Below are 12,609 nucleotides of genomic sequence, written 5' to 3'. Positions count from 1 at the left end.
ACACCCTGATATACTGCAGGACCTCACCTACACCCTGATATACTGCAGGACCTCACCTACACCCTGATATACTGCAGGACCTCACCTACACCCTGATATACTGCAGGACCTCACCTACACCCTGATATACTGCAGGACCTCACCTACACCCTGATATACTGCAGGACCTCACCTACACCCTGATATACTGCAGGACCTCACCTACACCCTGATATACTGCAGGACCTCACCTACACCCTGATATACTGCAGGACCTCACCTACACCCTGATATACTGCAGGACCCCACCTACACCCTGATATACTGCAGGACCCCACCTACACCCTGATATACTGCAGGACCCCACCTACACCCTGATATACTGCAGGACCCCACCTACACCCTGATATACTGCAGGACCTCACCTACACCCTGATATACTGCAGGACCCCACCTACACCCTGATATACTGCAGTTTCACGACTTTATACTGTTTGGTCAAAAGTAACACCGCCACCTTCATCAAACGGATGTCAACTCAACGTTTTTTTGGGGGGTTTCTGTGCTTGAGGTTCTCTGATGAGAACATAGCCCTGCCTGTTTCCTCCTCCACCTGTCACACTCTAACATCCGCTTTCACTTGGAATTGGGTCACATCGCTGACGCAAGCTAGCATTTAAGCTGGGATGAAATGTTGTGAATGTTTGCGTCAGTTGACTAGCTTTTCTAAAGAACTTCTTGCCCTTTTTAAGGAAAATAACGGTCTAGGGGATCAAACCATCATAGCCAAATGAGAGACGGCCTCGATGGTTTGATAACACAGACCGTTATTGTCCTTAATATTTAATTTCGGAAACCAAGTCTACCATGCCCTAATTCAAAATTGAATTTGAGATGCCTTACTGATGATCTGTGTACCACACACTGATGAGCTAGAGAAACACAGCCCTCACCAGCTGTCAATCTAATTGTAAGCTAATCTCTTTACCCATGCTAAGATCTGGGCTATATTTAACCTCTGGAACTATCCAAACAGAACGTATTCATGCCTGTATCTGTTGACGCTTCGTAAATCCGTACACCGCAAAACAGTGTTGAATGCTGTGAGCTAATTCTCCTGTTGTTAGACACTCGTGTGTGTGCGTGTGTGTGTGTGTGCGCGGTTGGGTTTTCGTGTGCTGCTCCTTGCCTCTTTGTAGTCTCCTTGTCATCAGTTTCAACACACACGTCATGCACGCACACACCATAGAAAACATGTGTGTATGCACATACACAATCTAGTATTAATACAAAACATTTTTGCATTAGGGAAATGGAAATGAGAAACATCTAAAAGGCCAAACGACTTCAAAGGGTGGTGTGTGTGTGTGTGTGTGTGTGTGTGTGTGTGTGTGTGTGTGTGTGTGTGTGTGTGTGTGTGTGTGTGTGTGTGTGTGTGTGTGTGTGTGTGTGTGTGTGTGTGTGTGTGTGTCAAGAGACCTGTAATGAAAAGCATAGTGCAATCTGTGGTGCTTCAAGTTTATTTGCATGAGGGATTCAGAATTATATATTCGTAACAGGGAAACAGACCACTTTGAGTGTGTTTCAGTTATTTTAGGTCAAGATAAACAGACGTGTCTGTGCGTGTGTGCCTGCCCTATTTCTCATCTCCTTTTACGATGTCAACTTCCTTGTCCAGTAAAATAGCTCACACAATCTGTCTGCCAAGTTTATATATATTTAACTGAATACTCACAGAGTTGTACTATACTTACCCCCTGTTGCATGATGCTTAACATATCCTAGTTGGTGTTTTAAATTACCACACATGTATCCTAATTTAAACATTTTTGTTGCTTGTCATTGTTGTTCGTTGTACAATTGGGATGCCGGCGATAAAACGTCCCAAAAAAAACAACCTGTAATGAAATGAGATGGAATGACTTTGAGGTGTGTTGCCTCACAACCGTGATCAACAGTGCAGCGAACCCTGGCTTCACAGCCTGGTTCAACACTAAGCCAACGACTGATTGAATATTGGCAGGCGCTTGTTAATCTCTGGGTCCCGATGGGCTGCAGAACGTTCCAGTTGAACAGCTGCTAAAAGGGGCCAGATGCTCATTCTGTCCCCCGTCCTCTATGACGACCTCTGGGCCCGCAGAGGCCAACTCCCTGCCTGGTACAAAGTTTGGTGATCGCTGTGTTTGAATGATGAACACCATGCAAGGAGTGTTGTACAGGGACAGAAGAGATCTGATCCACCTTTCATTGTCCCATTCTGAGTTAATCCACTTCAATAACAAAACTCAAAACACAACTCAGGGGCAACTTGTACTCATCTGAGCTCTCTCTGTCTCTCTCTCTCTGTCTCTCTCTCTCTGTCTCTGTCTCTCTGTCCCTGTCTCTCTCTCTGTCTCTGTGTCTCTCTCTCTCTCTCTCTCTCTATTCTCTCTCTCTCAGAGGGTGTAACAGGGCTGAAGGAGTTGGCCTTCCTCAGGGACCTGGCAGAGCAGAACTCCATCAAATACGGGGTGGACCGCGGCGTGGACCGTGGCGTGGGCCGCGGCGTGGACCATGGCGTGGACCGCGGGGTGGATCGTGGCGTGGACCGCGGCGTGGATCGGGAACGCGAGCGGGACCGCTCCTCCTCCTCGGCGCTGCCGGTGGTGAAGGGCAGCATGATGGTCCTGAACCAGCTCAGCAACCTGGAGACCTCGGTGGGCCGCTTCTACATCAACCTGCCCAACCGCATGATGGACCTGGCCCGCTTCAGCCTGCCCTACGCCGACCCCCTGGGAGACGGTAGGACACGCCACACCAGAGCCAGAAACGCACTAAACACGTAACATGAGAGAGGGAGCTGACGGCCAGAGCGGTTGTGTTTGGGTGTTGGAAGACGCCATTGAAATGTTAGCAACCGGCACATGTTTTTCTTCGGAGCTAGATCCAATGTGTCTCTGAGCTGTCAGGCTGTAGGGACAGCGTGATGCTAGTTTGATGTTGTAGATTGCCGGTGACTTGCCTTGTCTTAAACGTGACTCGAACTTGGATGAACGAGCAGGAATGAGCAAAGAAGGAAATGTCACATTTCAGAAAAAGCGTCTCCCAGCTGTGCCTGGAGCGCTGCATGTGACTCATGGACGTCCTGTGTGTGCAGGGTTCATCATGACCGTGAGCCGGCCCTGCTACTTCGGTAACCTGCTCCTGGGCGTGGTGGGGGTGGACGTCAACCTGGCCTACATCCTGGAGGACGTCACCTACTACCAGGACTCCCTGGCCTCCTACACCTTCCTCATCGACGACAAAGGTCGGACACAAGGACGCATGCCAGCGCACAACCACACACACACTCAGAAACACGCACACACACACACCCACACTCAGACACAGAAACACGGCCACACACACACACTAAACAAGCACACACACGCCTCAGAGCTATCATCAGTGTGGCGTAAAATGGCAGCTTGTTATGGTGCTGCTCTTATTAGTGCAGCAGTGAATAACATCTCCAATTAAAGTCATTAGGGCGACTTTGGAACAGCTTGCTGGTAATTAGCCTTTAGGCAAAGCCAATGTCTTGAGTGTGTGAGTGTTTCTGTATATATGTCTGTGGGAATGGTAGGAGGCTGCAGATTGCTACGACTAGCGTACAGAAGAGCAATCTGAAGAGTGCTTACCCCATTTTCTCTTTCCATTTGGCTGCTTTGTGACACTAATGAATGGACTAACAGCAAGACGCCCTTCATTGCACATCTCATTTCATGTCTATCACTCTATCTCTCTAGAGATATCTATCTATCGAGATATCTATCTATCAATATATCTATCGAGATATATATATCTAGCTCTATCTCTCTATCTATCTCTCTATCTGGGTAGGAACTGGACTTAAAGGGCCTTTTTTGCCTCTGTGTAACACGTTTCAGAAGCATTTTTGATCATTTCCATAGCATTTATATACTTTTTTTTTTTTTTTGCTTTGTTGATTGACTGACCAATATGCAAAACGCACAGAGCACGCCTTCATTTCGAGCCCATATATAATTTTAATCTAATGCTTTTCAATATTCAACATTACCATTTAATATGCTGTTGTCTTAATATGCTGATCATTGATTTATGAAGGATAGCCAATCACAGTCCAATACCAGTGTCACAGTGTGGTACTGCAGGTGGATGATAGACGGATGAGTGGATAGATGATGCTTTTTAGAGAATGGGAATATATGTTACCCTTAAGTGACACAAACACACACACGCTCATGACACACACACGCTCATGACACACACACGCTCATGACACACACATGCTCATGACACACACATGCTCATGACACACACACACACACACACACACATCTATCTCCTGTAGACAAAAGGCTTAGCTGCTGTCTTCAGGGCTATTGGCCGGCCTCGTGCTACACCCTGTTATTGTAACAGTACTGATTGACCCCTCAGGCTACACCCTGTTATTGTAACAGTACTGATTGACCCCTCAGGCTACACCCTGTTATTGTAACAGTACTGATTGACCCCTCAGGCTACACCCTGTTATTGTAACAGTACTGATTGACCCCTCAGGCTACACCCTGTTATTGTAACAGTACTGATTGACCCCTCAGGCTACACCCTGTTATTGTAACAGTACTGATTGACCCCTCAGGCTACACCCTGTTATTGTAACAGTACTGATTGACCCCTCAGGCTACACCCTGTTATTGTAACAGTACTGATTGACCCCTCAGGCTACACCCTGTTATTGTAACAGTACTGATTGACCCCTCAGGCTACACCCTGTTATTGTAACAGTACTGATTGACCCCTCAGGCTACACCCTGTTATTGTAACAGTACTGATTGACCCCTCAGGCTACACCCTGTTATTGTAACAGTACTGATTGACCCCTCAGGCTACACCCTGTTATTGTAACAGTACTGATTGACCCCTCAGGCTACACCCTGTTATTGTAACAGTACTGATTGACCCCTCAGGCTACACTCTGTTATTGTAACAGTACTGATTGACCCCTCAGGCTACACCCTGTTATTGTAACAGTACTGATTGACCCCTCAGGCTACACCCTGATGCACCCGTCGCTGGCGCGGCCCTACCTGATGTCTGAGCCCCCGCTGCACACGGACATCATCCACTACGAGAACATCCCGGGCTTCCACGCCGTGCGGCAAAACATCCTCAGGTGAGCTAGCCGTGGGAGAGAGGAACGCTGTAGTCGTCACAGGAACGGGATCCCTTGTTTGCTCGCTCTGCATACCACTCACATTCCCTTAAAACATTTGAGTTTATGGTTGTTTATCATTGGATACAGCAAATATCCAAATATATCTCTACGTCACACCATGCTCATCTGAAGTCGTTGGGGTGGAAAGCCTAACTGTTGTGAACGTGTTCCCAGCCTGCCTCTTGGCAGTCAGGTGATCGCGGTGCCGGTCAACTCGTCTCTGTCCTGGCACACCAGCCGGCTGAGGAACCCCAGGAAGGAGGCCTACAACGTCAGCTACGCATGGAAGCTGGTACGGAGTGGGCTCGGGGGTCCACCATGAGACTAGCTGGCTGGCTGACACAGTGTCACACTGTGGCAGCCAGCGAGCCCAAAGGAAAAAGGTTCTAAGCTAGACGCGGGCACTCTCGTGCAAATAAAAAACTATTCTCGCATGCAGGTGGGCTGTCGTGTGTGCCTCGAGTGTGTGTAGCATATGTGTGTGTAGCACGTCTAGCCTTTGAGTTTCCACTAGCGACAAGACTAACCTGCCTCAAAGTAATAGAGGCCCTATTGTTCCACCACCAAGTACAAGTTCCAAGCTTGGCAAGCCCTAGCTTGTCTCATGTCAGTTGAATTGCAATGGCTCATTAAGCATTACATCTGCTGGTGATCACTGGCGGTGATCTAGTGTCCACCTTTTATTTTCCTCTTACTAAATAGTATTTGTACAACACTGGAGCAAAAGTCTTTGCTTCCCCCAGGTCCATCTCCACCCTGAAACACAACTCTGGCTTTGGTTAAGACCTAACGTGTTCTGTCACACCCAACTGTTAGAAAACCTCCATGACCTGTTTGTCCGGCCACTAGCCCGGACGTTAAGTTTATGAGACAAATGGCAGGTCCTGAATTATTTTTGACATTTCTGTGTTTTGGCACAAGCTAAACTATCACTCTTAATTTAGCTGGTCCACTGTAAGCCAACATGGAAGCGCTTTTGACATTTCATGAGTTCAGCAGCCGTCGTGCTTTCTATTTATATTTTTACGGTACGGCTAGGTAGACCAATGGCGTGATGGAGTTAATTGGTTTCTCTGAGCCGTTTCCCAGGTCCTAAGTGCCAGTGTTCCAAAAGATTTAGTCATGCCAACAAGCTCCAAGCCATATATGGATACTATATAAGATGCAACATTCATACACCCAGAACAATCCGCTCTGACCCGGGTGTGTCTGCCACTCTGCAGGTGCAGGACACGTCGTTCATCCTGTGCATCGTGTACGTTCAGCCGGAGGTCCCCGTCAAGCAGCTGAAGAACCTGAACACGGCCCCCAGCTCCAAGCTGCTCTACCACCGGCTGGACCTGCTGGGCCAGCCCAGCTCCTGCCTGCACTTCAGACAGCTGGCCACCGTCGGTATGACCGCCACAGCCTGCGCACGCACACACATGTATACACACACACACACACACAAACACACACTCACACAGACACACATGCACCAGACGACAGAGCACAAGCAATGGGACAATCTGACAAATCATGAATCTTGCGTTCATTGGGAACGGGCTTCAGTTGTCCCTCTACATGTTGTATCGTAAACCTGGAGTTTTGATGCATTTCAAATATGTTGCCTTTATCCAGATAGCATTAAACACTGGCATGAACACTAGTTCATTCACCTGTTCTCCTGCGCTCTCTCTCTACCAGACATAAACGCACACCCATGCACGCACACACAAACACAGTAACAAGTGCCACGTTGTCATTTCCACCACAGTATTTCCACATTCGTCATATATCCCAATTTGATGCATCACCATCTCATATAAATATACTGTACGTGTCTCACGCTCCCTGTCTCTCCCTCCCTCCCCCGCCCCCAGAGTCTCCTACGGTGATGCTGGCGGCAGGCAGCTTCTCGTCCCCATATGAGCACCTGAGTCAGCCAGAGACCAAGCGCATGGTGGAGCACTACACAGCCTACCTGAGCGACAACACCCGCCTCATAGCCAACCCGGGCCTCAAGGTACGCACGAACGCGCGCACGCACGCATGCACGCACGCATGCACGCACACAGGCAGGCATGCATGCGTGCACACTTCATACAGACGAGAGACATGCACACATGGACAGACCCAAGGCATTCATTCAAACACAGGGTATATATCCAGACACTATAGACGCATGATAACATACAGAGAGTACACACACACACGCCCCATGTCGATTCTTTTGGCAGTCCCAGTGCATTCTCCCTCTTGCCTTGTGTGTCAGCCAGTGGTGGAAGACCCGGTAGGGGCTGGCGTGTTGTGGGCTCTAGGGTCCGTTGAGGCTCCACTATGACCCCCTCCCCCACCGGCTCCTTGCTTTGCTTCCTAGTCTTAGTCCACCGGGAAACCATTTTTGTGTAAAAACGCACAAGTCTTATGTACCACAGTGTTTCTACAGCTAGATGCGTTTTTGCAATGAGTCTTTACGGAGAAATTCCTGAAATGCTGCCAAGGAAAACGGAGGAGAAAAGATTGTTTTGGCCCGTGTGGACAGGGCCTTAATGGAAGCCCCCGCCCCCCTTCCCTCCGTTCCAGTGACCTTCCCACCTCCTTTGAAGGCGCTAAGCCGCTGTGAAAGCAGCCTGCCGGGGAGGTGCAGGGATGAGGACTTTTATTTTCCCATTCTGTCTCTTTGGGTGGACACCTGCTTAATCATGAGTAAACGACCTGCCTGCCACTCACTGCAGCGGTGCCATGACGTCATCATAAAGACATGAGCGTGCAATAAGAGCCGTGCCATTGCTGCACTTCGTTTGTGTTTGACGAAACATCAGCCTGACTTGTAGTGTGACACTTTTGGGAGTAAGAAGGTTTCCATAAGGTTACCATATGCAGTACCAAACTTTCTCCTTAATTTTTTTCTGCTTTTCTTCTTCCCTTCCCCCTCCTCCTCCTCCCCCCCTCCTCCTCCACCCCCTCCTCCTCCTCCTCCACCCCCTCCTCCTCCTCCTCCACCCCCTCCTCCTCCTCCTCCACCCCCTCCCCCTCCTTCTCCTCCCCCTCCTCCTCCTCCCCCCCCTCCTCCTCCTCCACCCCCTCCTCCTCCCTCTCCTCCCCCTCCTCCTCCTCCACCCCCTCCTCCTCCCTCTCCTCCCCCTCCTCCTCCTCCCCCCCCTCCTCCTCCTCCACCCCCTCCTCCTCCCTCTCCTCCCCCTCCTCCTCCTCCTCCTCCCCCTCCTCCTCCTCCACCCCCTCCTCCTCCTCCTCCTCCTCCTCCTCCTCCTTCTCCTCCTCCTCCTCCTCCTCCTTCTCCTCCACCCCCCCCTCTTCCTCCTCCTCCTCCTCCTCCTCCTCCTCCTCCTCCACCCCCTCCTCCTCCCTCTCCTCCCCCTCCTCCTCCTCCTCCTCCCCCTCCTCCTCCTCCACCCCCTCCTCCTCCTCCTCCTCCTCCTCCTCCTCCTTCTCCTCCTCCTCCTCCTCCTCCTTCTCCTCCACCCCCCCCTCCTCCTCCTCCTCCTCCTCCTCCCCCTCCTCCTTCTCCCACGGCGGCTCCAGTCTTCTGTCAGGAACGAGGTGATGGCGACCAGTCACGTGACCGACGAGTGGATGACGCTAATGGAGATGAGCAGCCTCAACTGCTACATTGTGCGGCGTTACATAGCAACACCCAACGGGGTGCTGCGGATCTTCCCCGGGTCCCTGATGGACAAAGCCTTCGACCCCGCCCGGAGACAATGGTGTGTGTGTGTGTGTGTGTGTGTGTGTGTGTGTGTGTGTGTGTGTGTGTGTGTGTGTGTGTGTGTGTGTGTGTGTTGGGGCTACTTTGGGGATCAATGGAAGCAGGAATGCAGAGAATCCTCTGGTTTAGTGTTCGGCCCTCCCTTTGCATCTATCTGCACAGAAAGACTCTTTCCCTGAACAGCAGGCCACCGCTATGTTTTTGTTGTCTGCTTGATGAGGTGTGCTGTTGACCATGACCTTAATGTAATGGTTATAATGGATTAAGTGTTATGTTTCTTGTGTTATCTTTAGTGTTAGCTTTATTCCATATGATTGTAGAATTTAGCTGTTAACCATAACTTTATAGTAATCGTTAAGTGTCGTAAGTAGAATTGTTTCCAAGAATGATTGTCACTTGATACAATCATTTTATTTCCTATATCATTTAGTATAGTATTAGTAGTGATCTGTATGGTGTAGATATAGTATTTCCATTGGCTCTGGCTCTCAACACGTGCCTCAATGGGGAGACGGTGTAACGGATTGCATGTGGAGGACGTCCTGACCACGGAGGGCTTGTGTCTGTAGGTACCAGCACGCTGTGGCCAACCCGGGCCTGGTCACCTTCACAGGGCCCTACCTGGACGTGGGCGGGGCCGGCTACGTGGTCACCATCAGTCACACCATACACGCCTCCAGGTGAGCTAGCACACACACACACACACACACACACACACACACACACACACACACACACACACAGAATACACAGAATACACACACACACACACACACACACACACAGAATACACACACACACAAACTCAATTAAATCAAAACTTTTAAAGTGTTCTTTTTACCCATTGCATTTTGGAGGTGTCACTGGTGAAAACACTGAATTGGATTCACAAGAAAGTAGGAGAATCAGAATAACCTTTATTACATCTTATTTTAAGTACACAAGAGTACAATTCTTAGGCTTGGTTCCTCATACACCTCAACATCACAGCAGCAATACAAGATAAAGTAAATACCATAGTGAAAAATAAAAGTATGGAAAAATAAGCAGCAGAAGTGGTAGTTGTACCAGCCACTGTTGATTGTAGTGCAAAAATGTTCAGATGACAGAAATGACAATGTGCAAATGACAGAAATCTGTATTTGAATAATGTGTTTGTGTAGTGTGTTGGTTTGGGGGTAGTGGATTTCTCCAGGAGCCTGACTGCTTGGGGGACATTTTTGATCATCCCCTGGGTTTTGGCCCTGAGGCTTCGGAGTGCTACATGATGATGATACCGATTTGTTTTCAATCCAGAGCTGTCATGTGTGATAATCACCATATCACGTGACTCCTCTTCCTCTCCTCAGCTCCAACATGGCGTCTGGCTACGCAGTGGCGGTGATGGGCATAGACTTCACCCTGCGATACTTCTACAAGGTCCTTCTGGACCTGCTGCCCATCTGCAACCAGGACAAGGGGAACAAGATTAGGTGGGTGGCCTCTCATCTCTATCCTCCTCCTCCTCCTCTTCCTCATCCTCTTATCTTCCTCTTCTTTTCCTTTTTGTGGGTTAAAGAAGAAATTAAAACAAAGGAAGAAAAGAAGGAGAGGAGGGAGTTGAAGGGGAGTGGAGGAGAAAAGGAGAGGAGGGAGTGAAGGGAGCACTGAGCTTCCTAGCAGAGCTCCATGTTCTAGACTACCCAACCAAACTCCAAGTCCTTTTGAAAACCCGTCTAATCTCCGCTCTCTCATTCATCCTTCTCTCACGCTCTTTTTTTCTTATTTTTTTCTTCAACCCCTCACTGTGTCTTTGTGCGAGTGTCCAGGGGCTGTATTAATCAGGATTAGTGCAGAGAGAGAGTAGTGGGGGTTGGTGGTGGTGGTGAAGTGGGGCGTTTTAGTATTTGGAGGAGTAGAGGCAGAGGATCAGTGTGAACAATAGTTCAGTATTTGGCAGGCGTCTGGGGCAGAGCAGCATGAACGGAGCAGGACTCTGAGTGTTTTGACAGCAGTGGAACCCAGAGTGTTTGTGTATGAGTGTTTGTGTGTGAATATGAGTGTTTGTGTATGAGTGTTTGTGTGTGAATATGAGTGTTGTGATGAATATGAGTCTTGTGATGAATATGAGTGTTGTGATGAATATGAGTCTTGTGATGAATATGAGTGTTTGTGTGTGAATATGAGTGTTGTGATGAATATGAGTGTTGTGATGAATATGAGTCTTGTGATGAATATGAGTGTTTGTGTGTGAATATGAGTGTTGTGATGAATATGAGTGTTTGTGTGTGAATATGAGTGTTTGTGTGTGAATATGAGTGTTGTGATGAATATGAGTGTTGTGATGAATATGAGCGTTGTGATGAATATGAGTGTTTGTGTGTGAATATGAGTGTTGTGATGAATATGAGTGTTTGTGTGTGAATATGAGTGTTGTGATGAATATGAGTGTTTGTGTGTGAATATGAGTGTTTGTGTGTGAATATGAGTGTTGTGATGAATATGAGTGTTGTGATGAATATGAGCGTTGTGATGAATATGAGTGTTTGTGTGTGAATATGAGTGTTGTGATGAATATGAGTGTTTGTGTGTGAATATGAGTGTTGTGATGAATATGAGTGTTTGTGTGTGAATATGAGTGTTTGTGTGTGAATATGAGTGTTGTGATGAATATGAGTGTTTGTGTGTGAATATGAGTGTTGTGATGAATATGAGTGTTGTGATGAATATGAGTGTTGTGATGAATATGAGCGTTGTGATGAATATGAGTGTTTGTGTGTGAATATGTGTGTTGTGATGAATATGAGTGTTGTGATGAATATGTGTGTGTACCTGCTTGCTGCTTGCAGGTGCTTCATCATGGAGGATCGTGGATACCTGGTCGCCCACCCCACCCTTATTGACCCCAAGGGTCACGCTCCGGCCGAGCAGCAGCACATCACTCACAAGGTAGCGCTCTCCGTCTGTCTTCCTCTCTGTCTGTCTTCCTCTCTCTGTCTGTCTTCCTCTCTCTGTCTGTCTTCCTCTCTCTGTCTGTCTTCCTCTCTCTGTCCCAGTCTCTGTCTGCAGAGAGCAAGGTGTCCAAAAGCTCTCGGGCCATCCGTTCAGTCTGGGCTCGCTCTCTCTCTCTGTCCCCCTGTCTCTATCCCTCTTTCTCGTTCCCTTTCCCTTTCTCTTTCTCTTTGTTGGTTTTTCCTTTGTTCATTTTGTTATATGTTTACTTGTATAAGTGAGGTCCTGCTGAATCGGTCACGCAGGGCGTCAGTGCGTGGGTACAGTCTGTAAGTGGTTGTTAATATATTGAGTCATTTGAGTTGTAAACACAGTAAATCCATCATTTCTACGGTCGTTTACACGGAAATACAATTCAACATTTACACAGACAAAAAGTCAACACACACGTGTGCGTATGTTGACTTGACACACACACACACACACACACACACACACACACACACACACACACACACACACACACACACACACACACACACACCATGAGCACAAACACACGCAGGCCCCATTCTCTCATATAGCAATAACTAAACACGAGTGAGGGAATGTCAACACTTAAACAAACACACTTTGTCACAGAAGTTGACGATAACGTTCAATCAGCGGGATAAACAAACACTCTAATTCTTTCAATGCCAGTCTCTCACTCTTTAAATATGGAACAAAGGAAAAACAACAAAATACTACGAAGGCGCTAAAAACTAAG

The 12,609-nt window shown here is 48.2% G+C and overlaps 1 protein-coding gene across 1 annotated transcript; it reads left to right on the top strand.

Annotated features, from left to right (window-relative positions):
- Window positions 1-2,097: 2,097 nt before the first annotated feature.
- Window positions 2,098-11,837, top strand: LOC311371475 (VWFA and cache domain-containing protein 1-like; the record flags this gene model as incomplete). The annotated part of the gene is made up of 11 exons (XM_084489521.1): window positions 2,098-2,137; window positions 2,419-2,760; window positions 3,116-3,265; window positions 5,035-5,158; window positions 5,375-5,492; window positions 6,424-6,592; window positions 7,063-7,205; window positions 8,726-8,907; window positions 9,479-9,589; window positions 10,259-10,381; window positions 11,738-11,837. Coding segments are annotated over 11 exons (1,602 nt in total), but the record flags the coding sequence as incomplete, so codon positions are not given.
- Between the last annotated feature and the right edge of the window lie 772 nt (window positions 11,838-12,609).

The sequence above is a fragment of the Micromesistius poutassou genome (assembly GCF_964030765.1).
Source record: "Micromesistius poutassou genome assembly, contig: SCAFFOLD_6084, whole genome shotgun sequence".
Classification (NCBI taxonomy): domain Eukaryota; kingdom Metazoa; phylum Chordata; class Actinopteri; order Gadiformes; family Gadidae; genus Micromesistius; species Micromesistius poutassou.
This window is presented reverse-complemented; position numbering and strand designations above follow the sequence as displayed.